Source organism: Marmota marmota, unplaced genomic scaffold (genome assembly GCF_001458135.2).
Source record: "Marmota marmota marmota unplaced genomic scaffold, marMar, whole genome shotgun sequence".
Classification (NCBI taxonomy): domain Eukaryota; kingdom Metazoa; phylum Chordata; class Mammalia; order Rodentia; family Sciuridae; genus Marmota; species Marmota marmota.
Genome location: NW_026000016.1, coordinates 1,154,625 through 1,177,666, shown reverse-complemented (window position 1 = coordinate 1,177,666; position 23,042 = coordinate 1,154,625). Strand labels below are relative to the sequence as shown.

The 23,042-nt window shown below is 37.3% G+C and overlaps 1 protein-coding gene and 1 non-coding gene across 12 annotated transcripts in view; both read left to right on the top strand.

Moving 5' to 3' along the window:
- Cacnb2 (calcium voltage-gated channel auxiliary subunit beta 2) overlaps positions 1-23,042 on the top strand; it is a 356,004-nt gene that overhangs the window by 112,003 nt on the left and 220,959 nt on the right. For 2 of the 11 annotated variants that reach the window (XM_048809034.1, XM_048809032.1), the window contains exon 1: positions 12-277. The exons of the other annotated variants lie outside the window; for them this stretch is intronic. In XM_048809034.1, coding sequence (XP_048664991.1) covers positions 230-277 — 48 coding nt within the window. In that variant the 5' untranslated portion in view covers positions 12-229. Of the gene's footprint in view, positions 1-11; positions 278-23,042 lie in introns of those variants that run through there. 11 annotated transcript variants of the gene reach the window in all.
- On the top strand, positions 9,475-9,581 carry LOC125618581. The gene has a single exon (XR_007349920.1). It is a non-coding gene; the product is annotated as a U6 spliceosomal RNA (small nuclear RNA).

Sequence of the window (23,042 nt, the reverse complement as noted above, 5' to 3'; positions counted from 1 at the left end):
AAAAAAAAAAAAAAAAAAAAGACAAACAGGGGGAACAAAGTTGTGGCATGCCTGCAGGAATGGTGGTTTCTGTAGAAACTACCTAACAGGCAGAAGCTAAGTGTTGATCAGCCCATGCCTTTTACCTGGGAGTGGAAGGTGGGAAGAAATGGACAGCGGCTGTGACGAGGAGACAAGACACGGTGCAGCTTGGTGAAGCCACACGCTGACTGCGTTCTGCCCCCTCTTCATGCAGTGCTGCGGGCTGGTACATCGCCGGAGAGTACGGGTGTCCTATGTAAGTTTCTATTGCTGTAGAATCGTGGCTAGGAGCTGAAAATCTATTTGTGTCTGTCTGATGCATGTTGCTTCTTTCGGATATTTTAATCCCTGTGCTGAACCAAACAGATGATCGATCATTTGTACCATGAGTTTTCAAGGCACCTGAGGTCTATGAGATTCTGAGATTTTTCCCAGAGATGTTATTGTCTTATCTTTTGTGCCATGTTACTTTAATAAGGTTGGGGATTCCTTGCACAGGATTTGGTTTGGAAAGTCCATTGTCTCAGATATCTGTATCAGTTCAAACCAGTTGATAGTCTCTTTTACCTAGAGTGGCTCTGTTTTCCTATTTGAATTATGGCATGGGGGAAAAACATTTCCCGAGATAAATACCATGGAGTTTGTCAAATTAAAGATAGCCACAGAGGCTAACGTTAAATCGTGTCTTGAGCAGCCTCAGAAAAAGAGTAGATGAGAATCGTTTGATGGATGAGAGAGCTGTTGCAGTAGCGCCAGCATTTACAACAGCTTTATCATGCTCTGACTATTTCACAGAAATAGCCCTTGTTCCGTGGACCTGCTGTGTTTTTGCAAAATGGCTGTCTGAGTATTAAATTCTATGAGGCAGACTCTCACACATACTGAAGTATCCCTACTTCAAACGATTGGAGGCTAATTGAAATATGCCGTGCTGTTCGCTAGCCGACAGGCTCCAGGGAAGCGCTGGCTTGATTTTCATACTCCTTTTGCAAGCAGTTACTTTATTTTCAGGGAGTGATATGAAAGGGAACAGGAGGGCTTATGCAGGCTGGCCAGACTGCAGTGTTGAATTGCTTGACACTGGTTTGAGATTCCTGGCTGCAAAACAAATAGAAAATTGACAAAGAAAGCTAATCAATTCTTAAGGGTATAATGTAAAGAAATCTGTGACCTTGGGGAATTGGCCAGCAGAAGAGAGAGATGTGAGACTTCCAGGACAAACAAGGTCAAAATGTGATATTAGCCAAATAATAAAGTTGGAGACTGAGATTTGGAGGGGCGGGGGAGGGATAATTACGTGCCTATTAGATCTTAAAGATGAGATTCAATTTTATGAAATAATCAAAAGCCCCCAAAGCTCCTTTGGAGGTTTTTGTAAATGTTATATATTTGGTGCCATTTGTCTTTTGAATGCAACAGTTGAAGTGTCAGGAGTAAATGTAGTACTGAGGTAGCCAGCCAAGAGTCTTTACGACATCTGCAGGGGCAAATGATTCTTTTTTTTAATAGAAAAAGTAATTGCTTTTTAATAAGATTTGCAAATAAGCACTAAAAACTTTTCAGTGTGTAAAATTGTCCTTAAATTAAAAGTCACTTGAAATTTAAAATGTATATTTTATGGAATAATGAAAACTAAGAATTCATAGCTTTATATATTTCTTTTTATTTCTAGTGACTTACAAAACTATCTATGGCTACCTATGCCTATTGTATAGAATATTTCTGAAATATGGCCTCAAAGCAACAATTTATACTGTTTTTGTCCTTTTTCTTATATCAAACATGTAAATAAATAGGAGGCAGCAGCATCTGCATTTTTTTGGAATCACGACTGAAAAGTACAGAGATTTGGTTCATCTGCTAATTTTCAAACTTTTTTGCTCTGTATTTTGGTTAAGAACCATGAAAACTATAGCAGAAATCTACTTTGAAATTAAGAGAAATTCATATACCTTAATCACTAGAAATACATTTTCCTTTATTTGAGAGCCTTGTGTCTTAGGCATTCTAACTGGGAACCCACCTGCTGCTGTTTTGTCCTATCTTCTGTGACAGCTTAGCATGTTGATTTCTGTTTTCTTTATAGATGGCCAACTCAGAGTCATAGGTATGTGAAATAGGAAACATATTTCATTTACTTGGAGAAAAAGGAACCCACTATGTTTAACTCCATGAATGAGACCTAATTTGCCTGCAGAGCTGTTGGAGATGGAGGCTAATCATTGATAACCAGGCCCACAGCAGGACAAAGGGTGGCCCAAACCCCAGTGTGGTGCTGTTGCTCAGGACCTTCTCACATTAGACTGTCCTGCTGTCCTTTCTCAAATCTGTTGTCAATTTAGGAGAATGATGAGGCATATCATGCCAGTAATAAATTCCAACATTTATGTACATGTTTCTATTGCATATAATTATAGATAGTAAATATTACCTATCAGATTAAATATAGTATATAAATCACACAACAAATATATACAGTCATTGCTGCATAATTGCATTTCAGTCAATAGTGGGCCATGCATACAACAGGAGTCTCATAGGATTCTGCTAGTGATGTGGTTGTTTTTGTTTAAGTGTACCCTGATGTTCCCACAGTGACAAACTTGCCTCATGGTGCAGTTCTCAGACAGTATCCCTGTTGCTAAGTGCTGCAAACCTCTGTGTGTGTATCTCAATCTTCTAAGAGTTCTTTTACCTTGTTTTTAGTGTGACAGCTTTCTTAAGAATTCCTCCTACTCCAACATTGTCTTTCAGAAAGATATGTGGGTTTTAAAGAAAGTTATATGCATGTGCCATGGTTCTTCATTTCTAGGTTTTTACTTTTCAAAGCCTGTGTTTTATTAGGCTCCATTTCCTATTCTGTTTGCGGTTATCTTCATATTCAAAAATTATTCTGTGATTAGTGGACCCTCCCTGCAAGCTGGAGCCCCTCTTTCTTCATATGACTCAGTGCATAAGACTCTTTTCAAAAAACTATTATTTTTGGGATCTAGTCTTCATTGTTTTGTTTACATCTTATAATTTTTCTTTTTGAACCCTGCTTTATGTCTTAGGAGTAATTTCCATATTTACCTAAACTGTCTTATAGTATTTCAAATGACAGGAAAAGTCATCAGCTGAATAAATACTTAAATTTAAAAGGGTATATAAATGCGGCAAACTGTATGTCTACTTTTGTAAAATACTTCTAAAGTTCTGACATTATTACGCTTTGGAGAGAGAAGATGGGTACTCTTTTTGCTAAACTTTTTATTGAAGTATGGTTGGTTCTTTATATCCATGGGGTTTACATTATGAGGATACAACCAAATGTGGATCAAAAATATTTGGAAAAAAAAAATATATATAATCTGTAGTGAACAAAAACAGACCTTTTTTAATCTTCATTCCCTGAAAAAGGCAACATTTACATAGCATTTACATTGTTTTAGATGTTAAATTAGCTAGAGATGGTTTACAGTATATGGGAGTATTTCAGATGCAAATACTGCATCATTTTATATAAATTTTGATATCCATGAGACGGTCTGTAAGCAGTCCCCTGTGGATACTGATAGATGACTGTACAGTTGACTATTCCTTATCTGAAATTCTTGGGACCAGAAGTATTTTAGATTCTTGAGTTTTTTTGGATTTGAAAATATTTACATATACCAGTTAAGCATCCCTGATCTGAAAATCACCAAATCTGAAATGCTTTCAAATTAAATGTTTTGGGTGTTGAGTCAAAAGATCAGGGAAGCTCAGCCTGTATTACATACATATGGGAGCATGAGTGCAGAGATTTTAAGTATTGAACTTGAGGAAAGTTCACAAAGTGGACTCCTGTGTGATCAAGAAACCAAATATTATCAGATGGCTTATCTTTTCTTAAGACTCCAGTCGCCTCACTCTCCCCACCAGGGTACTCATTCATCTGACCTCTAGCATCATGAATTCATTCTTCCTGTTTCTGAATTTTATATGAATAAACTCATTCAGACCATACTTTTTGCCCACCTTAGTCACTCATCCTTTTATTTATGCGATTCTGTGGTTGCACATAGTTACAGTTGCTTTCTCATTCTCATGGCTTTATAATAGTATGTGATTAAACCATAACTCATCCTTTCTATTGTGATGGCCATTTGCATGGTTTCCAGTTTGGGGCAACAACCGTTGCTGTGAACAGTTGTGATGTATGAATTTTATGTATGCTTTTCTGTACAATGTAAATATAGGATTGAATTTGCCAAGTCCTAGGACACAGTATACATACATTCAGTTTAAGTAGATACTAGTAAACATCTTTCCAAGATGTTCAATTAATTTACATTCCCACCAGCAGTGCCTCTTCTTGGTATTATCTCCTGTATTTTTTCCAGTCTGGCAGGTATGTAGAAGCATCCCATGTGGTATCACTTGGCATTTCCCTGATAACTACGGAAGTACCTGTGAAAGCCACTTGCTTCTTTTTCTCTTAGGTTATTTGCCTTTTGAGGCAATTATGTTCAACAGAAGTACTGACAAGGGGAAAAGCAACGTGTGATTAAAATAATACAATGATGAAAGACAAAAGTGATATATACAGAGGTATAATTAGAATGCAGAATTGGACCTGACCTGGGTTTGAGTCTTGATGTTGTCATTTATTTACTGTGTAATAGTGGGGAGTTCTTTTCTCTTTTTCAATCTGATCATGATTCTGTATAATCAGGTTAATAGTAAAACTTTGAAGGTTTATTTTGAGAGCAAAAATGAAATAGTTTGTCAGCACCTCCATATTGCCTGATGCATATATTTCTCGTGGAACTATGAGACAGAGGAACTATAATCAGAAACTAATAAGGATGGAAGAAAGGAAAATGATAGGTAATTGCTCATGACTTTGTTGTTCCCTGTGTTAGTTGCTTAATGCTAGTAATCTTGAAAAGCTTTGATAAATGAATTAGATAATGGGAAGTAAAGGAGTCCATAAATGTGTTCCTAATCTCACATAAGATCATACTTTCCTTAATGTGAGATCAGTTTTGATTTTTTAGAGCATCTAAATGTAGTGAGAGCACCAAATATTCCTTTAGTGCATAGAGCATAAGCAGGTCAGTACTCTAGTTAAGTTCTCATTAGCACCATTGCCTGATGCAAATTTACATAGGCTTTGAGAGTTTACAAAATAGTTTTTGCCCACTGTTTCACTCGACATTAAAGCAACCTTTAAATATTGTCAAGGCAAGTGAGAATATGTTACAGAAAAGAAACCTTCAAATCAGGAAAATTAACTATTGTCAATTATTGTCAGCTATTCTCTATATCTTATCAAGGATCAAGCTGAGAATCAAATTGAAACAATCTTATTTCACATACCATGTTTTGTTCATCTTACTGGGAATGTATTTCTAAGTTTAAATAATTGGATTATAATTAAATTTAATTAACATGAAAATTTTATAGTGCTTCTCAGTATAGAAATCAATTATCATTGAACTGAAGTACTGAAGTGCCAGTTGTTTGAGATTTCTGGTTAGTAGAGTTGCAGCTAGTATATCTTTTGAATTAGTTTTTCACTCATAAGTCATACATTTTCCAAATTATAAAACTGTTTATTCATATAATTTAAATAACTGACTTTTCCAGATACATCTTCAAATGTGCTTTAGAGTGATATTTGATCTTTAAGACCAGTGTTTTTTAAAGTCAAATTCATACACGAGAGGTTGTTGATTCTTCAGATTTGGAATTGCATGAGTTTTTAGTAGCATTTCACCTGGGCCATATTAAAAGTCTTAATTTGGCCCTTCAGATTTTTTATGTACCATAAAGGTCTTAATATAGTTTTTTTAAAAAATAATTTTTTGTAGTTGCGGATGGACAGCATACCTTTATCTTGTTTATTTTTTTATGTGGTGCAAATGATCTAATCCTGTGGTAGGCAAGTGCTCTGTAATTGAGCTGTAGCCTCCCCACCTTTTTAAAATTCATACTTACCTCTCTAGGAGGTGAGAGAGTCCCTTGAGAAGATATGTGCCTCCTACAGAGCAGTACACCTCAGCTTCAGAAGGAGCAAACCTGAGTATTTAAATATTATACAATAGAAATACTACTTAATAATTTTTCTGAGCTTTGAATTTTGCTGGAGATTTAAGCTTCCCTATACAATAACATTTTATGAATAGAGATTGAGGTAGATGAACATTCTTATAAACATCAAAGAACACAGAGTAAGGAAGATGAAATTAAGTCAACCCCCTGGTGACCACTGGGTGTGTGTAGCTCTAGAAAGCTATGTCAATATGTAGATAGCTCATGGAAACAGAATTATGAAAGAATTGGTTGAATTTTTCTTTTATATCACTAGATATTTCACAGGGAGTACAGTTTATTTTTGTAATTTTATTTTTGTAATATTTTAGTGTACTATTGTATTTAATTATTAAATATAATATATTAATATAATTAAATATAACTAATATGATCTAGTTAATAAATATTAACATGAAACATTGAATATTAGATGCCTTCATTTATCCCTCACCCTTTTCCAGAAAGGCTTATGAAATACAAGTTTGTATGTATAAATAGATACTATTTTTATACTATACATAAATTTTAAAATTTACATTAATGTTATTATAGAATTAAAATACATATCCTAGCACATTAGAAAGCACTTGACTAGAAGTACATTGAGTGAAACCAACCCCTCGGGGAAATCTGTTGATTGAAAGGTTGGCATGTATATTCAAAAATAAAGAAGGGTAAGGCCTAGCTTATTCTGTAGTCCATCCTTCATGGGGTGTTACATGCAAAGGGGTTTAACTGGGAGTGAGGTTCAAGTCCTGTGCTTTGCATTGCTAAGAACCTGTGCCATGAAGCATGACCAAATCCTATTATTTGTTTGCACTCTGACACGCCTTTGTTGTTGTGTTTCCTAAGTAAATGAGGAAGGGGTCCAGGAGTATAGGAGATCTGAGCAGGTGAATGACATTGACAATGGAGTTGCATTGTTTGAAGCTGCCCACTGAGTCATCTTCCTTTGCTGAAGACACACAGGTCAACATGGCCCCCAAATTGATGGCTACTAGACTTATATATCCAGCTCAGATCTTTCTTCCACATTTCAGACCCATTTGAGCACCGACAGTTATGTGAACTTTTTTATGTGAAAACTCCACAGATCAGCACACACGGCCTCTGCAAGACTGAGCCTCGTTCTTTTGGTCTCCGTTCTCCCCATTTCTGCCCTGCCCTTCTCATCTGACACCAGTACTTCTGTCTGCTCCCACCTTACTGGTCTGGTTAAATATTACTATTGTTTCACTTGCTCAAGCCAGAAATGTCCCTCATTGTCCCTCCCCTTTAATTCAGGTCCTATCAAGGAGAAAGAGCTCTGGGATATGTTCGCTGTTTCAACCCTAGTACAGGACCTGGTTATTTCCTTCCCAAGTTACCACAGCAACCCCCTGACTGGTGTCCCTACATTCTAGACTTCATTCTCCAACAATCCAGTCTCCATTTGTGAATGTAGCTGCTAATGAGATTTTTCTCAAATGCAATCATGTTCTGTTTAAACCCCCAGTTGATTGCCATCTTCTGAGAATATAAGTAGACTCTCCCACATCCTACAAAACTGTTCCAGATCAAGCACCTTTCATCTTAGCACCTTCTCAGAGTTTCCAATGGCATTGACTGTCGCACACTTTCCCCACATCCAGGACTCTTTTTTTGCCTCCATACTTCAGTAGAGGTTGTTGCTCATAACTGGTTAGTTCTTTGCCTCTTTCCTAAGAGAGCACCTACTAGCTGGGCACAGTGGCACATGCCTGTAATCCCCAGGACTCAGGAGGCTGAGACAGGAGGATCACATGTTTGAGGCCAGCCTCAGAAACTTAGTGAAACTTTGTTTCAGAATTAAAAAAATAAAAAGGACTGGGGATATAGCTCAGTAGTAAAGCACCCCAAGGTTCAATCCCTAGTTTAAGAAAACAAAACAAAACAAAAACCAGACTGTACCTTGTCCTTGTCATAATTCTCCCTTTAGTTATCCTCTCTCTGTTTGAACTCTGTGTTTCCTCCATTCCTTTCTCATTGTTGTATCCTGTTGCCCACTAAGAACATCTGGCCCATGACACACTCTCAAGACTTCTTGAGTAAATACAAAGCTAATACTGGAAAATACTATCAAATTCTTGTTTTTCCACAACCACCCTCATATTCCCACTTGCTATGATTTTAAATTTTCATTTTATATATAGGCACAATTCATCTTATACTGTGTGCATAAATACATACACAACTTGCTGATGGTATCAAGTTAGGTTCCTTAGTCTTGTCAACATGTATTGAGTAGAAAAGAAATTTTGCTAGAGTTGCAAACTCTGTAATCAGTTCACTCTGTTAGGCTGTTTTTACTGCTCAGATTATAGCCTGTGTATTTCTTTTAAAATTTTAAAGCAAAAACCAGTTTATTTACCCATAACAAGAAACCATTCAAGTACAGAAGGGATCTTGGTTCTGATTTAAATGATGAAATTCACTCAAAACCACAAACTAACTTTATCTACTTTGCAACCACTGTTTTTAAATAAACATGTTTAAAAACAGAACCACATTTTGAAGTATCTCTAAGCATAGCCATTTAAAAAAAAAAAAACACTGCTAGATGATTTATATAAACCCTTCAGTTAAGGCTTTAACAGCTACGCATATTAAAAAGCTGCCCTAACATCTTGGCCATGTATTCGACAGGCAGCCCCTGATTTAGATGTGTCATTCATCATGGCCCCCCCAACCCATCCGCCTGTCCAAGCTCAGGCAGGTAGCAGCCTTTTGTGTTTGGGGTTTACAGCCTTCAGTTGCAGGATGACCTTTCTGCTGAATAGACCTGCTTTAGTTGAGCTGGATTCTTGTGTTTGTTCTCTTCCTTGGTGTTACATTGAGATGACCGTCAGTTCCCTTCTGTCTGAATCATCACAAGGAGCTTCATGTTTTGTTTTTCCTTACACTTTGGTGCTGTGCATATTGGCATCCTGCTCCCCACTACCAAAGGAATAAGTGATTTATGTCATCTACTTGGATTTCCAGAAAACAAACTTTAGAATAGAGAGAGATCTGAACACTGGCTGAGGACCCGGGACTCTCCCAGTTTCCATCTCTCACCAGCTTTTACTTTCTTCCTCTCATGTTTTCTCCCCTTCTCACTAATGGTCTCAGTGGGTCTGTAAAATTGGCCCACACATCTCACTGGCTGCTTTCCCCTCGTGTCATTGCTGGATGAGTCATCTTTTTTTTCCCCCCTTTGGGGCCAATCGATGGTGAAATAAAGTGACAGTTATTCAGAGAGGTGGATTGCAATCTCTTGATGAGTGGGACACAGTCTCATTAGGAACAGAGACTTCTTAATGATTTTCAAGGGTTGTGGTTAAGGAAGACAGAGCAGGATGTTGGGGAAGGGATAGTTTAAATATCACCTAGTTGCTGCTCACTTGGGAAGCATGTGTACTAAAATTGGAATGATGCAGAGAAAATTAGCATGGCCCCTGAGCAAGTATAACATGCAAATTCATGAAGCATTCTGTATTTTTATCATTGATTTTTTACTTATAAAGTTAAAAAAAAAAATCTAATTGGAAGTTCTGGAATCTTTCCTTTCCCCTCCCCCTCTAAACATGCCTCTAAAAATCACAATTGCTCCAAAACTTTCTCGAAGTTAGATAAGGTTATTTGCTGATACATGGGTGAAATAAATTTTTTTTTCATTGAAAATGTGGAGTCCATTGCAGGTTTATAGAAATGTTTCTCAGTGTATTCTTTACATCACTGGCATTAAAATTCCTATGAATATTTTTTTTAAAATAATGCAGACCACTGAGAACCATCCCAGACCCATAGAATCTGAATCTCAGGGATGCTTTTTTCATTTCATTTTTAATAATCTGTTTGATTTTCATGCTTACTCTTGTTTAAGTTTCCCTGACCACTAGAGAGCTGAGTGAACCAAAGGAAAAGTGGAATTTGGGATCAGAGCAGCTCTGGGAATCTGGGTGTCTCCGTGGCTTAGCTCTTTGGAGTTCTTCCTCTGAGCAACTTAGTCTATCGCAGTTCAACTTGTGTCAGGTTTACTCAAGGTTCATATTCCTGGGAGAGAGGATCAGAGTACCCCAGCTTCTCATCAACCCTGTGTACACTAGAGGAGAATTTCCCAATGTAAAATCAAGTTCTTTCCAGGAAGAAAGGGAAATGAATCCTAGGCAGACACACACTGTTGGTATTCTTCGTATATATACATAGAACATGATGGGATTTTAAAAAATGAACCATGCACTCTCGTCATGAAAGGTTAGAAAGTCGAGCATTGACATACTTCAGTTGAGCGATCCTGAGGTTTTCCAGTTATCTAAGTGGGGATTGTGGAAGAGGTAGATGATAGTGTGGAGTTTGTAAGGAAAAATCCAGAAATGCCTTTCTAATGGGATCAATAGCAGGTGAGAACTTGAAGTTTTAGATATTTAAACCAACTTAACTCATTAAATGACATGATGAATTTTCTTCAGATACATGGTCCATAGGTGGTTGTAATTTATTCAATTATGGCATTAAAAGTTTACAGAATTGCCTAAGCAACACTTTGAAGAGACTTGTGATAAAAGAGCCCAAATATCACATACTCCTTAATTCCTTTCAAGGGACAAATGCGGTTGCTAGATGCAGTTCCTACCATTTGTGTCTCCTGGTGGGTACCAGGGGACTGAGCACAGCTCTTGGGAATGTCTAGAGTGAAAGATACAAGTGGGATTTCATATTTTCAGAAAATCCATCTTCTTGGGGTTCTTCCATCCTCCAACTGTAAAGTCTTTGTAGATGCCATGGGAAGAAACCCGCTGTCCTGTGTGCAGTGGTGTGCCATGGGCTATGCTCCAATGCCTACTGACAACTTTCCTTAGACCAAGGTTAATATGACGCAAATAAATTGACCTGCCTCTTTTGTTCTGATGAAAGTCAATTTCAGTCTTAGAAAAAAAGAGACAGAAAGCACCCAGTATGAAAAGAAATATGATTTTTACAAATTGTTTCAAAATATGACTCTTAGCACCCGCCACCCCTTTCTTTGTAACTGAAAGAGCACTGAAAAAAAAAAAATTACTCAGTGATTTAATCACTGGTCCAAAGTTTCCTCATTCCGCTTTGTTAGGTCTGCACCTCAGATCTGATAAGGCAGCAATACTGATAGCCCCCAGGAGTGATAATATAAATGTTAAGGCTCTAAGCAAATTTTGCCTATGAATTTTTGTCTGATTGAAAATGGGTTCAGTGTCACAAATATTTTAATAAAAGAAATCTATGTTTCCCCCTGCCCATACAGTAAGTCTCCCCTTTATTTAAAGTCTTATGATTTTAAAAGTTTACTCTTCTAAAGAACTCTTGGTCAATCCCCACAAAGCAACCAATTACATAGAATTTTTATTCCTGAACTATAATTATAATGTGCTCATTACCATTTAAAGATAATAGCATTCTTATTTCTGCAGTCCAAACAGCACTGAAAATTTTGAAATGAATCTCGCTTCAAAGGGCAAAGTCATCACTGCTGGAGGGAACTTACTGATTGTTCATCTTTTTCCTGTATGATTTATTGCACTGTTTTTTCTGTCAAACAGAACTCTTGAGCCATGATTGGCAGTCCAATCAGATCAAAGAATATACTTTTAAAAGACACTGATTTGGGTTTATTCTCCTCACTGCTCCATGAAAAACTGAGATGACAAGATGACTTTTTTCTCAGTTGATTGGATGCCCCTTGTTTATTCTACTTTCTTAAGCCCTTGATGAGACATGCCCTTCTTGGAGTATTTTGTACACTAAGTCAGCCAAGATTTCACCCTGACACGTCTGCTGCATTAATATCTGGAGAAAACCACAGTACCTCAGAGTTCTACAGTTTCACCCATGCTAGCCTTCAGGCTACAGGCATTGGCTAACTGCCAGACCTCTGATGGGTCAGATATAAGTACAGACTTGTAGCTTTCCAAATTCATTTCCCAACATTATCCTGGGAATGCCAGTACTTCATGAAGGAACAAAGTTACCATTGTCAGAGAGGAATAGATACAAGAGAATTCGGACCAACCAATTCTTCAACAGAGGCTTCAGAAAGAATTATTCTCGTGTGAAATAAATTGGCACATAAAGAAAATAAACTGTATTCTTCCATGCAGCTCATCAGGGTTTTAAGTTTTTCTTCATTTTAAATAATGGCTGTGCCCTTTGGGAAACATAGACTAACCCCATAAATGTTTTATTAATGGTTTTTCTTTTTTTAAAAAAATTTTGTTTTAATTAGTTATACATGACAGTAGAATGCACTATATACTTTGATATATCATACATAGATGGGATATAATTTCTCATTTTTCTGAGTATATATATATATTGCAGAACCATATTGGTCACATATATACATAAAGTAATAATGTCTGTTTCATTCTACTGTCTTTCTCATCTCCACATTATTAATGGTTTTTCAAATGATCATGTAGACCAATGAAACCCAAGCTTTTAAATTTCAGAGTAGAGCTTTATCATCCATTTTGATTAGTAATAGGAACCAATTTCTCTAGTTTCAAAACATGTGACTTTATTGCAACCAGAATGGTGAGACTTCGTTCAGATTATTTGAGGGACTTGTGATTCCACTTTGCTTTGTTCATGGCCACTCTTTTCATCCATTTCAATAAGTCTCAAAATAAATTTTATAGTGATCTCAACTAATGTCCAGTCAATAAACACAAAATGTCTGTGTACCATGCCTTGTTTTTGGCTTCACATAGCAAAAGATTAGAACCCTTGCAAACCTGAGACAAAAAAAAAAAAAATGATTTCAGGCAATTTCATAATTTAGAGTGAAACTCATGTAAGCAATATAAAGACGTGAATGATTGTCAATCATATACTTAGCAGTCTACAGCCCTCTTTGTCAATCTAATGCAAAATTACTGTCAGAGGGCAACTCTGTAGGAACTACATGGGCAGCACTGCCACCCCACCCCCTCACAGGCACTCAGTGTGAATTTGCACTTAGGAACTGGGGTGGGGAATTCACAGAATCAGCAGGGGGAGCTCCTGCTGAAAGATCAACACATGTGAGGGTTTGTCATGGGGAGTCATTGTAAGCCCAAATTTTGAGCAAAAATATGTGATAAACTATGTGATAAAGACTGTGTACACAGGAAAAAAGGAGTCATCAGAGTGGCTCAGGGTGCAGGAAGTAGAGCTTGCAGGAGCTGCAGCCTACCAAGATAACTCTTTATCACATAGCACGCTGGCAGAGCATAAGTGTGAGGATGAGAATCTGTCCCTGGCCTTTCCAAAGACTGGTTGTCCAGCTGTCTGATTTTGCTCAAGAGTAGTCTTTAAATGAAGCCCTCTCACTTGAGGGGCCTTCAGTTATCTCTATTCTTTTCAACCGAATTCTAATAAAATGTCCCCAATTCTAATGAAACAAGGAAAAAAGATGATCAACTGAGGAGGTAAGAGGGAATGCCAAATGCTTGCATAAATTTAAATATGAGTTGGTAAATCAATATGTTTGAGATGAAATACATATGCAGATGTTCATAAAACAAGAATAATTAAAGCATAATATCTGTTAAATTATAAAGCAAGACAGACTTGATTTTTAGCTTAATGATGTTTGTTTATTCATTTAATCAATATTTAGCACATATGTGACACACTGCTGGTCTGTAAGATACAAAGATGAATCAAATAATCCCTTCCCTCAAATTAATAGTGCAGTAGCTAGAAACAGTATATTTCACTATTTCCTTAAAAAAAAAATATTATTGGTTTCGATTCTTGAGTCAAACAGCTTCACTTAGGCATAGATGATGGGAATTGGGGAACCAGTTTCTTCTAACCAGCTACAACATAATGTGGTTATTTATACGTAAAATTTGGGCTTAAATCTTGGATTGAAGTGAGTAATTTGGGGACTACCTGGAAATGGATATTTTCAGGCTAACATACAAAGATGTGTGTATCAATAAGCCTACTTAGAATGGAAAGATTATTATTTGGGGCGGGGAGGGTAACCAGGGATTGAACTCAGGAGCACTTGACCACTGAGCCACAACCCCAGCCCTTTTTTGTATTTTATTTAGAGACAGGGTCTCACTCAGTTGCTTAGTGCCTCTTTTGCTGAGGCTGGCTTTGAACTTTCTATCCTTCTGCCTCAGCCTCCCAAACCACTGGGATTACAGGCATGCGCCACCATGCCCAGCTAAGATTATTCTTAATATTGCTGTTAAAATATAGATTAATTTAAAGACTAATCATATAATTGCTGTACATGTATTATGACCAAAAAGAGAATCTGGTTTAAGACTTGGTGTGAACAATAAGGAGTTATCCTCAAAGATCATAAATCTACATTGATGTGAAGAGAGATCTCAAGGAAGATTGTTTGGGCATCATAGGCCATTGGATTTGGATGGAGAAAAATGGGCAAAGTCAATTTCTTAGGTATCCCCAAGGCAAAGAGATAAAGGGATGGGAAAAGTACCAGTGTTAGGATCTATGAAGAGAAGGACAAGAAAATTAGCCATAAACATAGCAATCCTAATTTTTCCATTTTTACTCATAAAACATGATTTATTTTTACCAAAATTTTATTTCATTAAAAATATTTTTTTGATAGTTGTGTATGGACAGCATGCGTTTATTTTATTTGTATGCAGTGCTGAGGATCGAACCCAGTGCCTCACACATGCTAGGCAAGCACTGGTTTATTTTTAATGAAACAAATGGAGACAGAAAATGGCTAAGATAAGCAAAGATAGTCATTCTACATTTCACAACACATTTTGGGTTCATTGGTGAAAATGGTTTTTTTTTTTTTTCCCGTCTTTATTACCTGGTGGTTAAAATTTAGGATGTGAGGAATCTTATGAATCCTCACTATATGCATTCCTTCATGCCTTTCTTATCAAGGACATTTTAATTTAGCTGGTTGGCCAAATTAATCAGATCTGAAAGGAAGTGGCTGTCTTTTTGAAAGCTGTCCCAGAACTGGTAAAACAAATGGTTCTGTTCTTCCTGGAAGAAGTTCAAAGAGCCCCTCCCCCCTGTTTGCCCCACCTCCTTCCTACCCACCTGCCCAGTGTTCACTGTCAAATCCAGAAGATGCCTTTGTGACTATTATTAATAATGACACATCATTGTTGAAGACTCCCTCCAGAGGGACAGGATGTGGTTAGACCCTGGCTTAAGAAGCATTATTTTATGACATTATCCATGTCCTTGTCCTCTCTGGGTTCTATTACTGCAGCATGTTCTACTGGGGTGTGTCTTTGAAGTTCATTTGGCAGGCATTTGCATTATTTCAGCCAGCAACTTTTGTATATAATATGTCATAGTAATGAAAACTAAAATGATGAATATGCTTCTTGCCCTTGAGGAGTTTATAACCCAACAAGGGTCAGCATTTAGCAGATAAATCACCATCAGATAAATTATCAAAAGAAGTGCTACGACCGACCTATCGATAGAATTTTAGGCCGTCTATTGGAAATGTTCAGATAGAGCTCTTCAAAGTCATTGGTACTAATAGCCCTGGCTTGAGTTGAACAAAACAATTTCCTGTCCAAGAGAACAAGTTCTCACAGCTGTTTCAAATCATCAGAGCTAGGTTTTTATAACCTGCATGTTTCAGTAGTCCTTCCAACTGAGTTCTTCAATTTTTCTACTCTATTCATCAAAAAAAAATCAGAAAACAAACATATGCATTGTTAATTAGCCTCATTCAAAAGTGTGTACACACATAGATTGGTTTTGAATAGACCTGATTCTATTTAAGTCATTAATACTGTGTTTCACCACAATCAACATGTCTTTATTTGGATTGTGGTAGAAGTTAACAATTATAATGGTAAGAATCATGATAATGAGCCATGGGCATGTACCAAGTGCTTACTACGTACCAGGTACATATCCTGAGTACCTTACATAGACTTATGTAATTCTTATGAGTGCTGTAAAACAAAACAAAACAAAACCTTTTATTTTGTAGATTGTAATGGAGGCACAGAGGGACCATGTCCAACACTGCATAACTAATAAATGCCAGAGCTAGAATTTGAATCTGATGAGTTTTGTCCTAAAGTCTAATTAATTCATGCCTCTGCTACTTAGGGTCCCTCTGTGCTTTTTATACTCTTTGAGTGGACAAATTTGAAAAGTGCACCCCACTGGGAAGATGGAGACTTTCATGTCTCATTTCTAATTCATCCTGTGGCCAGGGCCTCTGTGCATTGCACAGAATGTACAAGGACATGTGGTGGCCCAGTCTGCCTGTCACTTCCAAGTATGATTACCGTTACAAATCTCCAGTAACTTTTCCATACATGATTTTGAGTCTGGCTTCAGTCGTATGAAGTAAACATGAGGGTTAATTACCTCATCCTTACAAATGAGAAGTCTGAGCCTCAAGTGGGTTTATGTATTGATCACACAATAAGTATATCACAAAGACCAAACAAGATCCAGCAGCAGGAGAAATTCTGGGTCCTTAGCCACTGTTTACTATGCCACCTGGTTTACACATGGTTTAACTTTCCCAAAAGCTTCCTGGAGTAGGGGTCTGTAGTACCTATATGAAGATAAAGAGATTCAATAGTGCCCTCGTTTCCATGTTTTGTAAGAAGAAGAATCCGAATTTAACTCTGGCCTGACTTCAAATCTGTATTGCTTCTGCCATGCTTGCTCAACTGGATTATAGTGGATTGCTAGGTATAGACATGTCAATACTAAGTAACACTCATTTGTGTTAAACAATTGGAGATTAGAATAAAGTATTACATAGATGGATGAAATTTCCTAGGGAAGATAATGCCTGCTTTTTTAATAGGTTAGAAAACAAAGAGGTAACATTCTGAAGAGCAAGGACCACTTACTTAGTTAATCAGCACCTGCTAATTGAGCACTTGTTAAATGCTCTACAGCCATTTAGGTGCTATGTGAGAAACAACGTTGAAAGTCAAACCACTGGCCCTAAAGGGGATCAGAGTATAATTAGCAAGATTATCAACAGGACTGAATGTGAAAACTCGTTACTTATTAATCTCCAAGGACTTCCTTCAGTAAGGACTTACTTCAATGAATTTGCAGAAGAAATGTTCACAGATTTGGAACGTCTACTCCATTCTCTCCGCCAATTGGTGGTGTGCTGCTTCTTGTTGGATGTGTCTATTAATTATAAACCTTGTTCCCTGAAAACAAAGCTGGAGATGAGGATTTAGTGGGCAATTTGATAGAGGGAGTTCCCAGGAGACAGGGAAGGAGGAAGAGCCAATCTAAAGGAACATTATCAAGGCTGTAGGCAGAGGGGACTGGATCCCACCAATCTGCCCCACCACCCCCATCCCCAGAAGAATGCCAAACCTCCCCCAATTGTCCACATTCGAGATGGCCCGTGAAAGCATCCACCAGTTCACTGAGAGTTGGATCTAGCGGCAGTAACTCCTCTACACTTTGGGGCTTGCTGGTGGGCTCAGTCCTTGTTTGCAAGCCATGAGACCCTGGGGGAAGAGAGCGAGGAGCTGCGTGGCCAGCTTGAAGTATACAGAGTTTACCGCAGCTTTGGCTGAGGTCAGAGGTGTGTTCAGATGGTGAGTCTCATGCCCCTTGGTGGGTGACAGCCCTGCACAGTTGAGCACGACCTAACTGAAGACAGACCAAACAAGCCGGCGGGCATTGGTGTCAGACTGTTGCAGGGTCAATGCTGGGTTTGGCCAGTGGTCGCCTAAACTAAGAATAATAGAACCTGCCTTATAGGTCATTAGGAGGACTTATGAACTCAGTGAGAAAATGCTTTATAGAATTCCCTCGCACAGAATCGATACTCAATCTGTTAGGAAACAGAGACCCCTCAAATTCATATTAACAAGAAAGAAGTTATTATTTTGGGGGGGATTGAACTCAGGGCTACTCTATCACCGAGCCACATCCCCAGCTGTATTTTGTATTTTATTTAGAGATAGAGTCTTACTAAGCTGCTTAACACCTTGCTTTTGCTGAGACTAGCTTTGAACTTGTGATTCTCCTGCCTCAGCCTCCTGGGCTGCTGGAGTTACAGGTGTGCACCACTGTGCCCAGCAAGAAGTTATTTTGTAAGTGCATCTTTTCCTATGTTGTCTGACTTATTAATTGACCCACTTTTTCTGGTTATAATTTTAGAAATTCCACCAAAATTCAGTTAGGACCTAATGGAATATCTTTGATCAATGGAGTAAACATGGTTGGACCTAAAAATGTTCAATTCCTTTGTTGAAGCACCAAAAGGAAAATGCTGAATCTCTAACTTTTATTCCCCTCCCCAAAAGCATGCACAGAAGTGTTGGCATGTTCTCTGCTGTGTGCGCAAAATAATGACAACCTCTGTTTTACTCTTGCAGCCCACTTCCAAAAGTCATGTAGCTTTGCACATATTCTTTTTATGATGATATAAATTATTAGATTATTTTGGAGTGATTGCAATATAGCAGGCAATGCATGTACCCTTAGAAATGGGAAGAGTATGAAAAGAAAAAAAAATTAATTCAATGCATTTCTTTTTTTAAATTTTTTCTTTGTTTTAATTAGTTATACATGACAGTAGAATGCATTTATGCACTTTGAGATATCATACATAGATGGGATATAATTTCTCATTTTGCTGAGTATACATGTTGCAGAATCATATTGGTCATGCTGTCACATATATACATACAGTAATAATGTCTGTTTCGTTCTCCTGTCTTTCTTATCCCCACATTCCCTCCTCTCCCCTCCCATTACTTCCCTCTACCTAATCTAAGGTAATACTATTCTTCCCTAGTGCCCCCCACCTTATTGTGAATTAGCATCCACATATTAGAGAAAACATTTGGCCTTTGGTTTTGTGGGACTTCGCTTAGCATGATATTCTCTAACTCTAACCATTTACTAGCGAACTCTTTTTTAAAGCTGAGTAATATTCCATTGAGTATATATACCACATTTTCTTTATCCATTCATCTATTGAGGGTCACCTAGGTTGGTTCCATAGTCTAGATATTGTGAATTCAGCTGCTATAAACATTAATGTGGCTGTGTCATTATAGTATGCTAAAGAACTCAAAATACTTAACACCAAAAAAACTAATAACCCAGTCAATAAATGGGCTAAGGAACTGAACAGATACCTCAAAGAAGAAGAAATACAATTGATCAACAAATACAGGAAAAAGCGTTCAACATGCAAATCAAAAAGACTCTAAGATTTCATCTCACTCCTGTCAGAATGGCAATCATCAAGAATACAGGCAACAATAAATGTTGGTGAGGATGTGGTGAAAAAGGCACACTCATACACTGCTGGTGGAACTGCAAATTGGTGCAACCACTATGGAAAGCAGTATTGAGATTGCTCAGAAAATTGGGAATGGAACCACCATTTGACCCAGCTATCCTGCTCCTTGGTTTATACCCAAAGGACTTAATATCAGCATGCTATAGTGATGCAGTCACATCAATGAATTTCCTGTATTCAAGAGTCTCTGCTATTATTGAAGGAATTGAATGAGTGATTGAACTTTTAAAGATGATGAGGAAGAAGAAAAACTAAATCATGTCTTTGGTCCCATTTTTACTTATCCAAGGTGAAAATAAGAAATTCAATGGGAAGGAATTCATATGGGGCTCTTTGAAAACTCATGAGCTAAATGATTTGGAGACATAGGTGAACATGACTAACTGAAGTCCCATCTCATCGAATTCAGTGTTATGCTCAGGCCTTGCCCTCGACGTGTGCGGTAGTTTTGTGGGTGCATTGTACCTGGCCACCACAGATGCCCTTCTCCCCTCCCATGAGCCACGAGCTGGGGATGCATGTCCTTGTATAGTCTCCTCCCTCTGATTCTGAGCTGACTGTGTGACTCACTTCTAACAAGTATGATGTGCAGAGGTAATGCTGTGTCTTCCAAGGTAAGGTATGAATTGCACAGCTCTGTTCAGGGTTTCTCGCAATGCCGGCTCTGAAGATCTGTCTCTTGGAACTCAGATGGCATGCTGCAAGAAGCTCAAGTCACACAAAGAAGTCTCATGTGGTCACCAGGCCAGCTGAGCTTCCATCTGACAGCCAGCACATGTGCAAGCCCTCTTAGATGTCTAACCCAAATCTCCAACCAAGGTTTGACAAAGCCTTCAGAAGACAGCCCAGTAGCTAGCTGATCATTCCTACATCAGTCTTTAAATATAAACTGCCAACGTGAACTCAATGGACCCACAGAACCATAATCCTCATATAATGCCATTAATTTTTTTAAATACTTTGTTTACAACCTGAACTGAGAGAGAACTAGATAACTGGCACAGAATTTAATTCAGCACTGCCTTTGCTATTAGCAAGATTTTACTTTTGTACACAGTTGTTACGTGACATTTTAGTTTTTTATCTATTTGTTTTACTTTATGCTTAACATAAGTAAAAAAAAGTCTTATATAGCTTGTGGAAAACACATTCTGCATACCAGCTTTTTCATAATGATCTTATAGATGAAATTCTTAAATTTATTGCATGATAGATCCTTTTAAAGTCCCATGAAGCCCAGTGGAGACTTTCTGGAAGCAATATTTTCAAGTACACAATATGAAATTTGTAGAATTACAAAAGAAAATCATATGGCAATGCAGTTTTGAAAATATTAAAAAAAAAATCTGTGGTATAGCAACATATGTACTACTTATTAATACACTGAGAAGTCTAATGACTATAATTATTCTTGTAATTTTGAAGTACTAATTTAAAAACAATATTTTTACAACATTTTATTATGAGAATTTTCAAATATACAGCAAAGTCAAAACAATCTTACATTTTGTTGTTGTTGTTACTAGGGATTGAACCCAGAGGTGCTTTACCACTGAGCCTTATCCACAGCCCTTTTAAATTTTTTTATTTTGAAACAGTTTTCTAAGTTGCTTAGGGTCTTGCTGAATTACTGAGGCTATCCTCAAACTTGAAAGCCTCCTGCTTCAGACCTCCCAAGTCACTGGGATTACAGGCTCATGCATCCATGCCTTGCTGACAATTTTAATGCTTTTATGCATTTCAATATCAGTTGCAAAGTAAACAGCAAATTGCCTCTAATTAATTCAGTGTGTATTTCATTAACTAAAAGATGTACATAAAATTTAAATATATCTGAATCAATTATAATCTGATATCAGTAATGGAAGTCACATATTCATATCAGTAATACTGCCAGTTCCAAGGCTTGTCGCTATTATTCCTAATTGAAACAAATGCTAAATTTCAGTCAGAAGTAATGAAAATAAATATGTAAATTTTTTTTCCTCTCATTTAAGTTCATGAACCTACACAGCCATAGACTCATTGAGGCTCAAGAGCCCTAGGTGGCCTAAGTGTGCTGATAATCCATGCATAAGTTAAAAAATATAAGTCAAATACATAAGATAGACATCACATAAAAAAAGGTTTTTAAAATAAATTGACATTTTTACTGACATTTTTACCTATGGGGTTTTATGTCAAAAGTAATGAAAAAAGCTTTGAATAGTGCAAAACATTATTGGAAAGGAAAAGATCTGACATCTGTGTTTGTTTGCTAGGGATTCTCTGACGAAGTACCCAAAATCAGGTAGCTTCAAACAGGAGCCATTGATTGTCTCATAGTTCTAGAGACTGGAAGTCTGAAAACTGAAGTATGATCAGGGTCATGCTCTTATTGATGGCTCTGGGATCACTCTCCCTGCCCATTCCAGCTTCTGGTGTTTAATGGCAAGCCAGACGTGGCAACTGAGGCATGCCTGGATTGTAGCTGCACCACTCCAGGGACATCGTCATCTTTTCCCCAGGGGTCTTCGTGTCCTCTACCCTCTATGCTCGCATGCCTCTGGTCCAAATTCCCTTTTAAAAAACAGGAACACCAGTGACAGTTCAACCCACAATAACACCAGGTTGTATGATTCAAAGGAAAAAGAATTTAGTTGTAGTTTGAAACTATTTCTAGAAGAATGTGAAGTTAAATAGGGTCTGGATTCACATGATCTGGTCTTGGGAACAGAAACTTCTAGAGCACAAAACTTGCACCGCTAATTGTCCCTTCATGATTGTGAGGAACTTTGAAATATACAAATAGGAATGTAAAGTCATCCCAAGCATTCATATTTGAGTGGAAACATCAGGTTTCAAATTGCTTTATTCATTTTTCAATAATATCATAGTGTAAAAATTTTAACCAAAAATTATATTCAAAAAAACATTCTAAATTCCATAATAGACCTGTAACCAATTATTCACCAACAGTTACTGAGCAACCTAAAATATCCTATTCCCTGAAGAGAGAAAAAAAAATACAGTAAATGTGAGCCATGTCTTTAGAAGTTTAGAGTAAAATAAGGCAGGTTAGATTGATATACAAGGAAACAGCACGCTCACAACCAAGCCATCCCTTCATTTAAAAAGTCCTTTTTAATTTCCATTTCTGTGTCCATTTCAATTTTTTCTTATTTTGAACTGATTTAAATTCCACTTATATCTGCAAGTTTAATTGTACAGTTTTTTTCCCTTTTTTCATTCACTACTGACAAATACTGCTTCTACCCCCTTCCAAAAAAAGCCATTTCAAATTTCAATGAAGCAAACTTGTGATGTTGTCATTATTGAGTAGTATTATGAAGGTATAATGATCACCACATAGAATATATTTAACCAATGTTAACTGTTTTTATTGACTGTATATGTTGAATGCATGGCACAAACTCAACAGAGATGTAAGTCATTCCCTGGCAGTATGGATATTTATACAGTGAATTCTGTATAAATATCAATCTCTTCAGTTGTTTTATACTTCAGAAAATATTTAGAATAAAATTTTATTATGAGGACCTCTGGAACATTGTTATTTTATGTATGTATGTATGTATGTATGTATGTATTTGTGTGGTGCTGCGGATTGAACTCAGGGCCTTGTGCATATGAGGCAAGTACTCTACCAACTGAGCTATAT